This window comes from Pseudophryne corroboree, chromosome 4 (assembly GCF_028390025.1).
Source record: "Pseudophryne corroboree isolate aPseCor3 chromosome 4, aPseCor3.hap2, whole genome shotgun sequence".
Taxonomy (NCBI): Eukaryota; Metazoa; Chordata; class Amphibia; order Anura; family Myobatrachidae; genus Pseudophryne; species Pseudophryne corroboree.
The window spans coordinates 64,226,209-64,244,620 of NC_086447.1; the positions used below are offsets into that span (position 1 = coordinate 64,226,209).

General features: G+C 49.1%; 1 protein-coding gene across 5 annotated transcripts in view; it reads right to left on the minus strand.

Annotated features, from left to right (window-relative positions):
* Positions 1–1,558: 1,558 nt before the first annotated feature.
* PAQR8 (progestin and adipoQ receptor family member 8) overlaps positions 1,559–18,412 on the minus strand; it is a 189,731-nt gene continuing 172,877 nt past the window's right edge. For 2 of the 5 annotated variants that reach the window (XM_063915112.1, XM_063915115.1), the window contains one exon: positions 1,559–2,652. In XM_063915112.1, coding sequence (XP_063771182.1) covers positions 1,559–2,620 — 1,062 coding nt within the window. In that variant the 5' untranslated portion in view covers positions 2,621–2,652. Of the gene's footprint in view, positions 2,653–9,374; positions 9,584–9,932; positions 10,075–18,412 lie in introns of those variants that run through there. The other 3 variants (XM_063915113.1, XM_063915114.1, XM_063915116.1) reach the window with 3 other exon arrangements.

An 18,412-nucleotide genomic window follows, 5' to 3' on the forward strand; every position in this document is an offset into this window, starting at 1 on the left:
TCTTAGCGACCCTAAGTCTACAACATATGCCTAAAAATCTTATTAACAACTAGTGAGATATCTTAAAGTAACTCACATAGATCTGCTGTCAGTTTGACTGTACAGTCCCCAGGCCATACCATTAGGCAAACCTTCTTACTTCTAGAAAAAGAAGCAGCGGCTGCCCAGGGCACCCCAAGGACTAGCGCCGTCCCTGCGGTAGCTAGCTCACATCACCCTTATGTGGACTGCAGGTGAAGGAAGCACAGAAGAAGGCAAGGTGCGGAGAATTCAAATTTCAAACATGATAATTAAAAAGAAAAGTGGCAATGGTTAGTAATCTTTCTATGACACTTACCGTTAGTTATCCCATACATGTGTCTATATACAGTATAGCTACATCAGAAGAGTGTCAGATAATAATAATAATAATAATAATAATAATATCATATAGAATTCACATGTGGCGGATAGATGGACTCACCGTGTTAGCAGCGTAGCATTCCCCCCCATTCATTGCCAGAAAATGAGGCTGCCGGTGGCTCAGGGGTGTTATGTGCAGTAGGTGCTGTATCCTCTGGGAGAACAGGTGACTTCACCTGCAGTGCTAGTCTCATTGCATCTAGGATCTGTCCATCAGTGCTACCCAGACACCTCGACCAGCAATAATTTTTTTCTGCAGTTTTAACTGGGGTTTTTTTAAACACATAGGAGGCTACAATTGTTCAGCACCAATTCATCTCTCGTGAAGACAGGTTGTAAGTACAATGTGTTACTACTTACTAATAAAGTTTAGTGGTTTGTAAAAAGTCTTGGACTAAAAATTGAATAAAGGGAGGTCTCCAGTGAAACGCTCTTTTTAACATCGCCCTCCCCCCCCCCCCCCCCTCCCAAAAAGAAAAGAAAAAACACTCTTCTTGATACATCAACCTCTAGGCTTGTATTATACATGCTACGCAAGAGCCAGAATCCCAGAATCTCATGCACTGTGTGGGTCCAAGGCATGGGGTTCCACAAAGTAAGGGAACATGGGCTCTCTCAGTACCAAATCATTCTGTTCAGAGATCTCATCTAATAACCATATAGAGTATCCAAAATCGCGGGTGTAGTATGAAGACCAATCACAGCTGGTTGACAATAGTATCATATTTTGTAACTTACCAACGTTTTTTTTTTTTTGGTCGTTTGGTTGCGTTGCTAATGACCCCCAACATATATCATGGAAGCATCAGCAATTATCTCTTTCAAAAACATTTATGAAATGATCAACAAATTAAGAATAATACCAATGATAGACTTGATCCAGGTTATGGACTCATAGAGGGTCATATGACTTCCCAAGGACTATGCCTGACTTCCAAAAACAGAAAGTGCAGTTTTCAAAAAGAGTCTAGTCTTTCAGCAGCTTCTCCCCCCAAAAAGTCCCCCACTGGAATAATTACATTAGGTAGCAATAGTAGACACATCCAATTTCACATACAAAATGCATTTTTTTAGTGGTAAATAAATTAGTGCGTCCTATGTTATTAAATAATTTGATCTGGATTATGAAAGTCTACTAAAAAGTCCCTTGTCTTTCTTACAAGTCTTTTTCTTCCAGTTTCTGTTTGACTCTATGCCGTAGATAAATTGCAGTCATGCCGGTGCAGAGGATGAGCAGGAAGAACGAGAGACAAGACACTTGGGTTAGTTCTGGACTGTACCGCGCGGTGAACTGTTCATGCCTGGCTCTGTAGTCTAGGAGAATAGCCTCCAGCTGTGAAAGTGTGCACAGGCCGAGGAAAACGTGGAAAATTTGATGGCCATGTCCTATGATGTCACAGCCACCTGGGAAAAACTTTTCTGGAACTGGGCAAGAGAAAAAGTAGGCACCAATGACAAAGAAGACGATCTGTAGACTGTGGAACCAAATAGCTCTATCTAAGCAGTCTTCTGTATTGCAAGCTGCAATCCGGTGAACTACTGGGCTGATGTCCAAGATATATGCCAAGCCAGATGGGACAACCTGGCAGATCTTCCTCATAACTGGATATGGCCGATTGTAGCGGTATTTAGCGTAGCAGCAACCTATGCAGGACATCCAACCTAGGAAGGCAGCTCCTGGCAAGAAGAAAGGCCAGGCTTTCTCATACCAATCTTGGTCGGAACTGTAGTAGTAGTGGGCCAAGGAACTCCCATACTGGTAAACGCTAACTCCAACGTAGTCCATAAAGTAAAAGGTGTAATGAGCCAACTCAGATTTGGACTGCAGCAGATGAGCGAGGATACTACATGTGAGATAGGTCAATGATGCTATCACATATAGAACTAAAGGCATGGATAAAGTTTCCCAAGAGAAAGCCTCGCTCTCCACAAAGGCTTTGAACCTCAGAAGAACAGCCAAAGCCACCAGCAGGTGAGTCCAGACATTCACAGATTCATTGTGTTTTTGGAAAAGGCTTAGAAAATAGTATTTCCAGTGTTGGTCCGTTGGTCTGTAGCCAGTCTGAATGTAAGGTTCTCTGAAGAGGTTAGGGACATCCGAGTCTTTAACTGTAGAAGGCATCTTCAACAGGCTACCTTCTACAAGCTTGGGCAAGCGACGTAACTGTTGGGCACTAATGGATAACGTGCTGATACATTCCAGAATCGCCGTAGTCATTGTAGAAGAAGTGGAATATAGCTGACTTTCACCTACAATGAAGAAGAAAACCAAAAATCAGCCCAGGCAATATATGAGTGTATGGGCAGTATTCAATTGTTTGAAAAGTCAGTTGGGTGTCTTTTTTCCCCTATCTAATAGACAGGAAAAAACAGACACCCAACCGTCTTTTCAAACTATTGAATATCCCACTATATGTATACTATCACTGAAGCCTCCCTTCCAAATCTCTGTAAAACATTTCTAATTGGAAACTGGAGTGATCATGAACCGTCATGAAAAAAAATGACAAGCAAGGACAAATGTCAGACGACAAAGTCAATCTCATTTGATCAGATTAGATTTGTTTCAACGTCTCAATTAATCTTTCTGCTTCTGTTATGTCATAAATGACTAATTAATCATGAAATGAACGGAGGTGAGCCTTATAGCTAGATAGTACAGAAAACCATTGCACGACAATGTGACTGATTTCACTATTTATTTCTTAGTGTCACCTGCAGTGAATGATGTCTGCTCATACACAGGCGGTCCACTGTCTCATCACCAATCGTCATTCTCTCCATTGTCTAGGAAGCGGTTACACCCTTAAAGCTAGATGCCAGAAACTAAATGATAGCTGGTCACACCAAAAATGTATTTATCGTGCTACGATGTTTCCTGGAACCACCAATATTTTGGAGAAATTAAAGATTGAATTATTATTGGATGGGAATCATGGTCTGGCCAAAAGAAACCCCTTGAGTGACATCGGCCAATTTGTTGCGTGAAACCATATAGCTAAACAATTTACATTTGGGGCCTTATTTTGATTGAGAGGTTAGGACCAGAGGGTTTGTGTTCATGGCCCAAGTGACCAAATTGGGAGGTGTAGCCACTCCACCCCCTGAAAAAAAAAAAAATGAATGAAAATGACTATGCACGCTAACACAAAGAGGTGGTGCACACCACACCACATTTCTCCTCCACAGTCCTTAGAGCCACTGCCAGGCCCCTCAGACAATGCTGGGATCAGGTGACTGTCCCCCTCCAATCTTGGTGCCCCTGATTTTGGCAATGCCATTGTGCCATCATGGTCTTATCTCTTATTGCAAACTGCTAGGATTTGAGGCTTCGTTCAGCAGAAGTTGGGATATAAAACACAATTCAAGGTGAAGTATTTTCCTGTCTAGCAGACTTTACTGGGGAAGTCGGTGGGAAGGGTGCTACTTAGCGAAATTTGGGAACCTCCTGCACGTACCGGGAGTGTATGCAGTTACGGAGAAGGTGTATCTTAGCTGATCATTGAAGTACAGTGCTGGTCTGTTAAGCAACACATTTCCACCCTTTACATGAATGTACTTAGGGGCAGAGCCGGCCCTAACCAATATGATGCCCTAGGCAGTTGCCTAGTTTGCCCATGCCTAGGGCCGGCTCTGCTTAGGGGTCTATTACTCAAATAACCCTGAAAAGTCCTTTCTACTATGGCTTTAAATATTTTCTGTGGCTATAAAGAAACACATGGGTCAGTGGGGCACAGCTGAGCGATGCACATCTTCCCGGTGATAGCGACCGGCATCGGTAAGCAGTCATTTGCAGCCAGTCAGGACCCCTATTGCGCAAGTAACCTACACCTGCACCTGGAACCCAGTCTCTGAATCAGGTGCTGATTATTCCAAACTGTAACATTAAAAAAAATATATATATATACATTTTTTTATTCTTTTTATATTGTAACTAGGGAAAATGCATTATGTGAATGATTTCTCTGCACGGCATCTGCTATCACCACCCTGAGATGGCGACAGTATTGCAGGACAGCCAGTGGTACAGTTACCACGCATGGCCATGATAAATTTGCGGTAAGTAGCTTCCCCTTAACTAGTACGGTGCAATCCGGGTGGTCGCTCAGGGCTTAAGGCGCTGCGTGGGTGCTGCCACGGCCGCCTGCTATTGCCTGGGTGCGCCCCTGGATCCTACGGGTGTCATATAGAAGATCTCCAGTACTTAGATAGACTATGGTGAAGGAACAAGAGGAAGGGACATGTAGGTAACATGACAGCTGAGCTATATAATAATATAATAATATGCTTCAGGCTTTAAAGCTGCAATTACTTATCAAACCGTGAAGAATTTCAAACATCAAAGGACAACGTGTAGAAACATCAGAACGGGCATTCATCGCTACGCTGTCTGTGTTCCTCCCCCCGGGCTACACTGGCGCATGCCAAAGCTCTTTTCACTAATCCGTCCCTTGTCTCATGTGACAATTGATACAAGTAGAGTCAGCAGTAAAGAGAGAGGGAGGTTCTGAACAAGTGATTAGATTCAGAGGAATCCGGGGCTCATACACTGAAACATCGGATACGAGGCAACCGGCCTGATAACATACAGATGGAGCCATGCTCATCTAGCCTTCTCTGCTGCACCATGGTGCACCAAGGCTTATTAGCATAATCCTTTCATCTATTGTTCTCAGCTGCAATACAATACAGAGAGATGAATACAGCAGGGGATTAAGGGGGTCATTCCGAGTTGTTTGCTATGCAGCGATCAATTCTTCAATTAATCTTTAATATTGTTCACATGTAATAAATCTGCATGAATTTTATTTCCGCTTCAGACAACATGAAATAATTAGGCTGCACATGTCCTCCTGCAACTTTTGCTAAGTACTGTACATTATTTTATCTTGCTAATGCCCCTGTTTGCTTTTCAGCCACGTCTTTATATCACGAGGCAGAGTTGTAGCATATGACATAAAGCAGCTCTCCATGCATTCAATGCAGAGAGCAGAACAGAACTGCCGCATCCCCGGACAGTACAAAAAAACGCTCTGCCGAATGATATAAATACATGGCTGAAGCACACAGAAAGAAGACAGCTGGACAGAAATACAGTAGCAATATATTTAGTAAATGCTTCAGGAGACACCTACAAGCTAATAAATATAAGGGGTCTAATTATCACATGAATGCTGTACTTACAACAAGCAGAAATGTCAGCTTCTGCACGTGAAAGGCAAAATGTAAGTATCAAAGCGATTTATGAAGAATATGACGCGGCAGGAGATATCATAGCTCCGCCTTGTATATACTGTAGTATTATAGCGGAAGCTATTGCTTTATTTTCAAGCCTTTGCCGGGAAAGCAGGTTTGCGGATGTTCCGGCTCTATATCTATAATAAATAGGGGCAAAAAAATATCTTCTCCTTGTGAAACACAGCGATATGGATTGATATTATCGGGGTGATTATTGATAAATAAACTCCACTGCAGGTGGGGCAGATGTAACATGTGCAGAGAGAGTTAGATTTGGGTGGGATATATTGATTCTGTGCAGGGTAAATACTGGCTGCTTTATTTTTACACTGCAATTTAGATTTCAGTTTGAACACACCCCACCCAAATCTAACTCTCTCTGCACTTGTTACATCTGCCCCACCTGCAGTGCACAATGGGCCTAATTCAGACCTGATTGTAGCAGGGCTACGATCAGGCACACAGACATGCGACGACCCCCTGGAGGGAGAATAAATAGCGTGGTGCCCGTAGCGCGCCACCGTGCCCGCAAGGGGCTCATTTGCGCTCACCCCGCTGCTGGCATTCTGGCGGTCGGGATACAGGCGCCGGTATGCTGGGCGTCGGAAACCTGGCCGCCGGCAGCTCATACCACACCCCTGTGAAGAGCTGCATACCGTCTTTTCCTTTACATTTTGCTTCTTATACACATCGCAGATGCAGCAAAACACCACACTCACAGTGTACTAGGGGGTAATTCTGAGTTGATCGCAGAAGGAATTTTGTTAGCAGTTGGGCAAAACCATGGCCCTCATTCCGAGTTGTTCGCTCGGTATTTTTCATCGCATCGCAGAGAAAATCCGCTTAGTGCGCATGCGCAATGTTCGCACTGCGACTGCGCCAAGTAACTTTACTATGAAGAAAGTATTTTTACTCACGGCTTTTTCTTCGCTCCGGCGATCGTAATGTGATTGACAGGAAATGGGTGTTACTGGGCGGAAACACGGCGTTTCAGGGGCGTGTGGCTGAAAACGCTACCGTTTCCGGAAAAAACGCAGGAGTGGCCGGAGAAACGGTGGGAGTGCCTGGGCGAACGCTGGGTGTGTTTGTGACGTCAACCAGGAACGACAAGCACTGAACTGATCGCACAGGCAGAGTAAGTCTGGAGCTACTCTGAAACTGCTAAGTAGTTAGTAATCGCAATATTGCGAATACATCGGTCGCAATTTTAAGAAGCTAAGATTCACTCCCAGTAGGCGGCGGCTTAGCGTGTGTAACTCTGCTAAATTCGCCTTGCGACCGATCAACTCGGAATGAGGGCCCATGTGCACTGCAGGGGTGGCAGATATAACATGTGCAGAGAGAGTTAGATTTGGGTGGGTAATTTTGTTTCTGTGCAGGGTAAATACTGGCTGCTTTATTTTTACACTGCAATTTAAATTTCAGTTTGAATACACCACACCCAAATCTAACTCTCTCTGCACATGTTATATCTGCCTCCCCTGCAGTGCACATGGGTGGTCATTCCGAGTTGTTCGCTCGGTAATTTTCTTCGCATCGCAGCGATTTTCCGCTAATTGCGCATGCGCAATGTTCGCACTGCGACTGCGCCAAGTAAATTTGCTATGCACTTAGGAATTTTACTCACGGCATTACAAGGTTTTTTCTTTGTTCTGGTGATCGTAATGTGATTGACAGGAAGTGGGTGTTTCTGGGCGGAAACTGGCCGTTTTATGGGTGTGTGTGAAAAAACGCTACCGTTTCTGGGAAAAACGCGGGAGTGGCTGGAGAAACGGAGGAGTGTCTGGGCGAACGCTGGGTGTGTTTGTGACGTCAAACCAGGAACGAAACTGACTGAACTGATCGCAGATGCCGAGTAAGTCTGGAGCTACTCAGAAACTGCTAAGAAGTGTCTATTCGCAATTCTGCTAATCTTTCGTTCGCAATTTTACTATGCTAAGATTCACTCCCAGTAGGCGGCGGCTTAGCGTGTGCAAAGCTACTAAAAGCAGCTAACGAGCGAACAACTCGGAATGAGGGCCATGGTTTTGTCCAACTGCTACCAAAATTGCTGCTGCGATCAACTCAGAATTAGGCCCTAGAGACGTAGGAACGCACAGGAATTCGTTATACACAGGTACAAAATTGCAGATGAAGCACAACGGAACTTGGTGCGAGATAATTCTGCAGCCGCCCCAGATTCAGACTCAGTCGGACACAGATGTACTTCAGGTTCGGACCTGGCAGAGCAATTGCACATGTACTGCCATCGAGCCACTTGGTATCCGGCCTCTAGGTAGACCATGTAAAGGTCGATAGTCATTACGTCGACCACTAACGGTCGACGTGCAGTAGGCCGATATGGTCAAAAGGTCAACATGGACAATTGGTCAACATAAAAAAAGGTTGACAGGTGCAAATGGTCGACACAGCTTTTTTGTGGGGTTTTAGCATTTTCATCAACTTTTTCATGCTATACCATCCACGTGGACTATGACTGGGAATAGTATCTTTGCCCGGAGTAGGGACTTGGTACATTAACTGGGATTCCACGTGCCGTAACGGCGAAAATGAGACAAAAAAAACTTTCAAATGTTGTGTTGACCTTTTGTTAGGTTGACCTGTTCATGTGTCGACCTAATGACTGTAGATCTTTGTTATGTTATGCTGATCCATACCCGAGCCACAAACAGGCAAGGGGTCATTACTGGAGAGGGACCCGAAAAGGCCTCATTAACAGGCCCCACAGAATCAGCCCAGCGCAATCCACTACAAGAAATGCAACAGGCATTGGAGGAGATGTTTCAAACCTTGGAAGAGAGACAAAGTGGAGAAAGATAAAGTCCAAACCAATCAGCTCCTGTCATTTTTCAAACCCGGCCTGTAACATGGCAGTAAGGAGCTGATTGTCTAGTACTTTATTTATGTTCACTTTATCTCCCTCCAAGGTTTGATGCATTTCCCCCATTATTACAGCGCTCAGTGTTATGCAACCAAAAGCATCACCGACAGTCTAAGATACAGAATTTGATAATAATATAATAATATATAATAATAATTTTTATTTATATAGCGCTCTTTCTCCAACAGGACTCAAGGCGCTTTACAGACATCAAAAACAATGCACATAATACAGAGGATTTGAGTAATACAACAATAGACAAGCAACACAGACATAAAAGAAAACCTTAAGCCCACAGAAAGCATAACGCAGGATTGGTGCAGGCATTTTGGGTAATAACTTCCAAGGGTTGTGTATTCCACCCTTATAGGTACCAAGTGCAGCAGCCGTCTTGGGCGCTAAGCGTAGGATTACCCAGGGTGGAATAGTCCACCCCTAGAAGAGATGACACAAAATGGGGGTGATTTCAGAGTCCTACAGTTTAGAGTAGGGTTCCAACAAAACCACAAGGTCCATGTATTTTTCATCCCATCCACAAGTGTACCATATGGGGCAGCCATGTTGGGCGCACTTTGAAGGTTACACTGTGGGAGGTGAGCCATACAAGGGCCAAGTTCATATATGGGAAAACTGATGCTTATGTAGTAGTATGATGTACCCTGCATGTAGGGCACAATGGCAAAGTGTGCAATCAGTGGAGGTAAACATTACAGGAAAAACACATGGTGGGGTGAAGCGAGCAATGGAAAGAAAAAAAAACATAATAGCAGGTAACTAGTGGCAGAAGTAGGAGTGGGATAACATTTTGATCAGATCTTAGTTCGGGTGGGTAGGAGAATGAGGGGGGGCATACTCAGACGCAATGGGGATGTCCCTGCTGATCCTGGTCCTGGTGCTCTGCCCCCACAGTTCCCTGTTCATCTTGATGGTTAGGCCCAGGGGCAGACTTGATGTTCTCAGCCAGAGAGGTGGTAAGCCTGGTCTTGGTGTTCTCATGTTTGAGGCGAGGAGAGGCCACATAAAGTTCCAGAGTTTTTAGGTTGTAATGCAGTCCTTCTGTTAATTTGTAAGTTTGTTTGACTTCTGTTTTCCTTCGGTTTAACACAGGTATAACACTGCTATTGATATTAGCTGCCACTTAATAACTAGCCACTGCAACGTCCTTATAGGCCTGACGTCCTATACTATACTGGTTAAGTAAGTCTACAAACACATGCTCTTTGTGATTAAAACCCCCTCCCCCACACAGCAACCCTCCTCCAAAAGGTGATAATCAACCACCAAATGTGAAATCTAAGCCCCAGTCAATCACAAAGTTTTTGCTGACTACAGATATTAATCCACTTAACAATTTACCAAATATATCTTTTTAGCAATAAACACACAGTGATCAGCTCTCTGCTGTAGTTACCTGTTACCTGATAACTGGCTAAAGACAGGTCATAGGCAGCACAGAAACCCGTTCCATGTCATACTCAAGGGTGTAGCTACCATAGGTGCAGGGAGTGCAGCTGCTAAGGGGCCCAGAGCTGAGAGTGGCCACCTTCCCTGTCACACTTACATGTGTTATATACATGGTGTAGCTACCATAGGTGCAGGGAGTGCAGCTGCTATGGGGCCCAGGGCTGAGAGGGGCCACCTTCCCTGTCATAGTTACATGTGTTATATACAGGGTGTAGCTACCATAGGTGCATGGAGTGCAGCTGCAATGGGGCACAGAGCTGAGAGGGGCCACCTTCCCTGTCACAGTTACATGTGTTATATACAGGGTGTACAGTGGCGTAACTAGAAATTTTTCTCCCCCAAGCCAAAAAATCCTTCGGCGCCCCCCCCCCCCCCCCCCCCATACACCCTGTAATTGGCACTAGCAAAGGTAGAAAAATGCGCGCGCCGCAGGCGCGCGCTGGCAAAAAGGGATGTGGCTTTGTCAAAATGGGCATGGCTTTGCGTGGAGGGCGTGGCATTGCAGGAAAAGACTACCTTATACCCCAGTTTTGCAACCTGCACGCCCAGACGTTGGCCACCACAGGAAAGAAAAATAATCCTGATTCATGCCCCTTACATTATTTGTCATTTTTCCTCCTTATAGTAATGCCCAGTATACATTATGCCACATACTGCAATGGCCCTTAGACATTATGCCGCACACAATCAGTGATCGCGCTGAGCCCAAAAAAAAGTGGGTCCCAGAGACCCTTCACTTTTAAAAATTGGGGTCCTACCAGTCTTTTTCTGGGTCCCATCGGAATGAAGGTTCTTATTAATTTTAATCTTGTTTGGACACTACAAAAGTGTTGCAAGATGGGGGGGATGGGGTGACAATGCTGCTGGGCTGTGTAGCATGCAGGACACCCTGCACCAGAGCTGTAACTAGACATTTTGGTGCCCTTAGGCAGAAAGTGAATTGGTGTTAGACCACTTAGACCAAAAAGAACAGGTAGTGCGCACCGTAGGCGCGCCGCAAAATTTTAGGGGCGTGGCTTCACAGGGAAGGGGCGTGACCACATAATAGTGTCAATTCACATTACACCACACAGTAGTGGCGCTTATACACATTGCACCAGGTAGAACCTCCTATGCACACTGATCCAGGTAGATCACGTCATACACTTTGCTTCAGGTACAGCACGTCATACACTTTGCACCAGGTACAGCACGTCATACACTTTGCACCAGGTACAGCACGTCATACACTTTGCACCAGGTACAGCACGTCATACACTTTGCACCAGGCAGAGCATGTTATCATACACATTGCATCAGGTAGAGCATGTTATCATATACATTGCCGCTAGGTAGAGCAAGTTATCATACACATTGCCGCTAGGTAGAGCAAGTTATCATACACATTGCGTCAGGTAGAACACGTTATTATACACAATGCGCCTGGTAGAGCACGTTATTATACACAATGCGCCTGGTAGAACACGTTATTATACACAATGCGCCTGGTAGAGCACGTTATAATACACATTGCACTAGGTAGAACACGTTATTATACACAATGCGCCTGGTAGAGCACGTTATTATACACATTGCACTAGGTAGAGCACGTTATCATACACATTGCGCCTGGTAGAGCACGTTATCATACACATTGCGCCTGGTAGAGCACGTTATCATACACATTGCGCCTGGTAGAGCACGTTATTATACACATTGCACCAGGTAGAGTACGTTATCATACACATTGCGCCAGGTAGAACACGTTATCATACACATTGCGCCTGGTAGAGCACGTTATTATACACATTGCACCAGGTAGAGTACGTTATCATACACATTGCGCCAGGTAGAACACGTTATCATACACATTGCGCCAGGTAGAACACGTTATCATACACATTGCGCCAGGTAGAACACGTTATCATACACATTGCGCCAGGTAGAGCACGTTATCATACACATTGCGCCAGGTAGAACACGTTATTATACACATTGCGCCAGGTAGAACACGTTATTATACACAATGCGCCTGGTAGAGCACGTTATTATACACAATGCGCCTGGTAGAGCACTGAGGCACATTGCAGTAACCACTCACTTTTCACCTCCAGTTGCACGAAGGGCCTGTTTGACACAAGTGGCTCCGCCCCCAGCAGCAACTCACTGACACTCACCATTTTTTCTGACAGCACAGTGCAGTGAGTGCACTGGCACAAGTAGCCAGCCTGCGCCTGTAGTAGCCGCAGCCTGGAGGAGCTCTATGTGAAATCGCAAGCAGAGGCTGTTCTCTGGCAAGAAGGAGCTCGTCCAATCGCTTCCCCTGACGGGCTGGCCACTGCTAAATATACCGATAATCAGTTCCAACTGTGTCAAAGTAGTGGAGCCCCAGGTGCAATGGGAAAGTCAGTGTCACTGCACAGTTGTACTGATTACTGGTATATTTAGCAGTGGCCAGCCCGTCAGGGGAAGCGATCGGAGGAGCTCCTTCTTGCCAGCCTCTGCTTGCGATTTCACAGATAGCTCCTTCATGCTGCGGCGCCGGCTGGCTACTTGTGCCAGTGCACTCACTGCACTGTGCTGTCAGAAAAATGGTGTCAGTGAGGCCCTGACACTCTGAGCGGCCTCACATTGCACACACGGAGCTTGCAGCCCCCGGACATCCCGCATCTGCACCAGCTACTCCAGGTGAAGCGGGGCGATGTAGCACTGTCTACTGCTTACCTACAGCGGGAGCTGTGCAGCCCGGCCGGCTCCTGCTGGAAGGTAGTTGTCGGGTCTCGGTGGGGCGTTGAGCGGGTCCCGGGTAGGGGGGTGGCGGCGGGCAGATCCGGAGCTGTACTCCCAGTCGCAGAGGAGGGTGCTGGCGGCAGAGCGGCAGTGGAGCCGGATGAGCGGGGCCAGTCTGTCAGCCCTGCAGCACAGATTCATGTGCTGGCGGGGAGCAGGATTCAAAGCGGAAGATGCTGCAGGCTGTGATTGGATGGAGACTACAGGAGGTGATTGGCCGAGGAAACAGCCAGTCACCTCCTGCATTCCGCTGACAGGCTTAACACATGCAAACACATATTCAGATGAGCGCGTCCTGTGGGACCCGCTCATCTTCTAAATGTGAGTCCCGGGCGGCTGTTTCTGGGTAAAATACGCGCCATAGCGCGTTTTTGCGATCACTGACAATAATGCACATGACACAATATGCACACACCGTAATGCCCCCTACACATTATGCCACACACCGTAATGCCCCCGACACATTATGCCACACACCGTAATGCCCCCGACACATTATGCCACACACCGTAATGCCTGTGACACATTATGACAGGAATCGCAATGCCCGTTATACATTATGCTACACACTGCAATGCCCCTGATACATTATAGCACATACAATGTCTGTGACACAGTATGACACACACCACAATGATCCTGAGACATTATACCACATACCACAATGCCCGTGACATAGTATACAACACACCGTAATGCCAGATACATTATGACACACACTGCAAAGTCCGTGATACATTATGCCACACACCGTAATGCCCATTACACATTAAGTTCTACAGTAAGGCTTCCAATTACTTTTAAATTACCTGCTCGTTGCCAGGGGTTTCATGCTCTTGGTTCCATGCACGGGGCCAGGATGTCATGCTCGTTGCCAGGGGTTTCATGCACTGGGTGTCATGCTCGTTGCTAGGGGGTAGTGCTTGTTGCTAGGGCCGTGCTCCCAGTGCCACATATGCTCCCAGTGCCAGATATTCCCCCACAGTGCCAGGTATATGCACCCAGTGCCAGATATGCACCATAGTGCCAGGTATATGCACCACAGTGCCTGCTTCCCCCCCCAGTGCCAGGTATATGCCCCCCCAGTCCCGGGTATATGCCCCCAGTGCCGGGTATATGCCCCCCCAGTGCCAGGTATATTCCCCCAGTGCCAGGTATATGCCCCCCCAGTGCCAGGTATATGCCCCCAGTGCCAGGTATATGCTTCCCCAGTGCCAGATATTCTCCCACAGTGCCAGATATTCCCCCCCAGTGCCAGGTATATGCCCCCAGTGCCAGGTATATGCCCCCAGTGCCATGTATATGCCCCCAGTGCCAGGTACATGCCCCCCCAGTGCCAGTTATATGCCCCCAGTGCCAGGTATATGCCCCCAGTGCCAGATATCCCCCCCCCCAGTGCCTGCTTCCCCCCCCAGTGCCAGGTATATGCCCCCAGTGCCGGGTATATGCCCCCCCAGTGCCAGGTATATGCCCCCAGTGCCGGGTATATGCCCCCCCAGTGCCGGGTATATGCCCCCAGTGCCAGGTACATGCCCCCAGTGCCAGATAGTTCCCCCCAGTGCCTGCTTCCCCCCTAGTGCCAGGTATATGCCTCCAGTGCCGGGTATATGCCCCCCCAGTGCCAGGTATATGCCCCCCCAGTGCCGGGTATATGCCCCCAGTGCCAGGTACATGCCCCCAGTGCCGGGTATATGCCCCCCCCCAGTGCCAGGTATATGCCCCCAGTGCCAGGTACGTGCCCTCAGTGCCGGGTATATGCCCCCCCAGTGCCAGGTATATGTCCCCAGTGCCAGATCTGCCCCCCCAGTGCCAGGTATATGTCCCCAGTGCCGGGTATATGCCCCAGTGCCTGCTCCCCCGGCCCCCCCCCCTATGTGTTGGAGGGACACGAGCGCATCGCGCGTCTCTCCTGTGTCCCTCCTGGCTCTCCCCCGGCTGGTCTAATAAAGGAAGTGCCGTTCGTGAGCCAATCAGAGCTCACGAACGGCACTTGCTTCCTTAGACCGGCCGGGGGAGAGCCAGGAGGGACACAGGAGAGACGCGCGATGCGCTCGTGTCCCTCCAACACATAGGGGGGGGCCGGGGGAGCAGGCACCGCAGGGAGGGAGAGGAGATCGCAGATTGACATGCGGACGCTCGTCCGCATGTCAATCTGTTCTAAATCAGTGGCGACCCCGCAGCCCCTCGCCCCCAAGCCACCGCGAGGACTGCGGGGGCAGTAGTTACGCCACTGAGGGTGTAGCTACCATAGGTGCAGGGAGTGCAGCTGCTATAGGGACCAGAGCTGAGAGGAGCCACCTTCCCTGTCACAGTTACATGTGTTATATACAGGGTGTACCTACCATAGGTGCAGGGAGTGCAGCTGCTATGGGGCCAGAGCTGAGAGGGGCCACCTTCCCTGTCACAGTTACATGTGTTATATACAGGGTGTAGCTACGGGTTCACTACGGCTGGCCGGTGGTCGGGCTCCCGGCGACCAGCATCCCGGCGCCGGGAGCCCGACCGCCGGCTTACCGACAGCTTGGCGAGTGCAAATGAGCCCCTTGCGGGCTCGCTGCGCTCGCCACGCTACGGGCACGGTGGCGCGCTACGCGCGCCACACTATTTTATTCTCCCTCTATGGGGGTCGTGGACCCCCACGAGGGAAAATAAGTGTCGGTATGCCGGCTGTCGGGCTCCCGGCGCCGGTATACTGAGCGCCGGGAGCCCGACCGCCGGCAAACAGAAGACCACCCGTAGCTACCATAGGTGCAGGGAGTGCAGCTGCTATGGGACCCAGAGCTGAGAGGGGCCACCTTCCCTGTCACAGTTACATATGATATATACAGGGAGTAGCTACCATAGGTGCAGGGAGTGCAGCTGCTATAGGGACCAGAGCTGAGAGCGGCCATCTTCCCTGTCACAGTTACATGTGATATATACAGGGTGTAGCTACCATAGGTGCAGGGAGTGCAGCTGCTATGGGGCCCAGAGCTGAGAGGAGCCACCTTCCCTGTCACAGTTACATGTGTTATATACAGGGTGTAGCTACCATAGGTGCAGGGAGTGCAGCTGCTATGGGGCCCAGAGCTGAGAGTGGCCACCTTCCCTGTCACAGTTACATGTGTTATATACAGGGGCGCAGCTACCATATGTGCAGGGAGTGCAGCTGCTATGGGGCCCAGAGCTGAGAGGGGCCACCTTCCCTGTCATAGTTACATGTGTTATATACAGGGTGTAGCTACCATAGGTGCAGGGAGTACAGCTGCAATGGGGCACAGAGCTGAGAGGGGCCACCTTCCCTGTCACAGTTACATGTGTTATATACAGGGTGTAGCTTCCATAGGTGCAGGGAGTGCAGCTGCTATGGGGCCCAGAGCTGAGAGGGGCCACCTTCCCTGTCATAGTTACATGTGTTATATACAAGGGTGTAGCTACCATAGGTGCAGGCAGTGCAGCTGCTATGGGGCCCATAGCTGAGAGGGGCCACCTTCCCTGTCATAGTTACATGTGTTATATACAGGGTGTAGCTACCATAGGTGCAGGGAGTGCAGCTGCTATGGGGCCCAGAGCTGAGAGTGGCCACCTTCCCTGTCACAGTTACATGTGTTATATACAGGGGCGCAGCTACCATAGGTGCAGGGAGTGCAGCTGCTATGGGGCCCAGAGCTGAGAGGGGCCACCTTCCCTGTCATAGTTACATGTGTTATATACAGGGTGTAGCTACCATAGGTGCATGGAGTGCAGCTGCAATGGGGCACAGAGCTTAGAGGGGCCACCTTCCCTGTCACAGTTACATGTGTTATATACAGGGTGTAGCTTCCATAGGTGCAGGGAGTGCAGCTGCTATGGAGCCCAGAGCTGAGAGGGGCCACCTTCCCTGTCACAGTTACATGTGTTATATACAGGGCATAGCTACCATAGGTGCAGGTAGTGCAGCTGCTATGGGGCCCATAGCTGAGAAGGGCCACCTTCCCTGTCACAGTTATATACAGGGCGTAGCTACCATAGGTGCAGGCAGTGCAGGTGCTATGGGGCCCAGAGCTGAGAGGGGCCACCTTGCCTGTCATAGTTACATGTGTTATATACAGGGCGTAGCTACCATAGGTGCAGGGAGTGCAGCTGCTATGGGGCCCATAGCTGAGAAGGGCCACCTTCCCTGTCACAGTTACATGTGTTATATACAGGGCATAGCTACCATAGGTGCAGGTAGTGCAGCTGCTATGGGGCCCATAGCTGAGAAGGGCCACCTTCCCTGTCACAGTTATATACAGGGCGTAGCTACCATAGGTGCAGGGAGTGCAGGTGCTATGGGGCCAGAGCTGAGAGGGGCCACCTTCCCTGTCACAGTTACATGTGTTATACACAGGGCGTAGCTACCATAGGTGCAGGGAGTGCAGCTGCTATGGGGCCAGAGCTGAGAGGGGCCACCTTCCCTGTCACAGTTACATGTGTTATATACAAGGGTGTAGCCACCATAGGTGCAGGGAGTGCAGCTGCTATGGGGCCAGAGCTGAGAGGGACCACCTTCCCTGTCACAGTTACATGTGTTATGTACAAGGGTGTAGCTACCATAGGTGCAGGGAGTGCAGCTACTATGTGGCCCAGAGCTGAGAGGAGCCACCTTCCCTGTCACAGTTACATGTGTTCTATACAGGGGGGTGGTCTTCTGTTTGCCGGCGGTCGGGCTCCCGGCGCTCAGTATACCGGTGCCGGGAGCCCGACAGCCGGCATACCGACACTTATTTTCCCTCATGGGGGTCCACGACCCCCATAGAGGGAGAATAAAATAGTGTGGCGCGCGTAGCGCGCCACCGTGCCCGTAGCGTGGCGAGCGCAGCGAGCCCGCAAGGGGCTCATTTGCGCTCGCCAAGCTGTCGGTAAGCCGGCGGTCGGGCTCCCGGCGCCGGGATGCTGGTCGCCGGGAGCCCGACCGCCGGCCAGCCGTAGTGAACCCATACAGGGTGTAGCTACCATAGGTGCAGGGAGTGCAGCTGCTATGGGGCCCTGAGCTGAGAGGGGCCACCTTCCCTGTCACAGTTACATGTTTTATATACAGGGTGCAGGTACCATAGGTGCAGGGAGTGCAGCTGCTATGTGGCCCAGAGCTGAGAGGGGCCACCTTCCCTGTCACAGTTACATGTGTTATATACAGGGGTGTAGCTACCATAGGTGTAGGTAGTGCAGCTGCTATGGGGCCCAGAGCTGAGAGGGGCCACCTTCCCTGTCACAGTTACATGAGTTATATACAGGGGTGAAGCTACAATAGGTGCAGGGAGTGCAGCTGCTATGGGGCCCAGAGCTGAGAGGGGCCACCTTCCCTGTCACAGTTACATGTGTTATATACAGGGGTGTAGCTACCATAGGTGTAGGTAGTGCAGCTGCTATGGGGCCCAGAGCTGAGAGGGGCCACCTTCCCTGTCACAGTTACATGAGTTATATACAGGGGTGTAGCCACCATAGGTGCAGGGAGTGCAGCTGCTATGGGGCCCAGGGCTGAGAGGGGCCACCTTCCCTGTCACAGTTACATGTGTTATATACAGGGTGTAGCTACCATAGGTGCAGAGAGTGCAGCTGCTATGGGGCCCAGGGCTGAGAGGGGCCACCTTCCCTGTCACCGTTACATGTGTTATATACAGGGGTGTAGCTACCATAGGTGCAGGCAGTGCAGCTGCTATG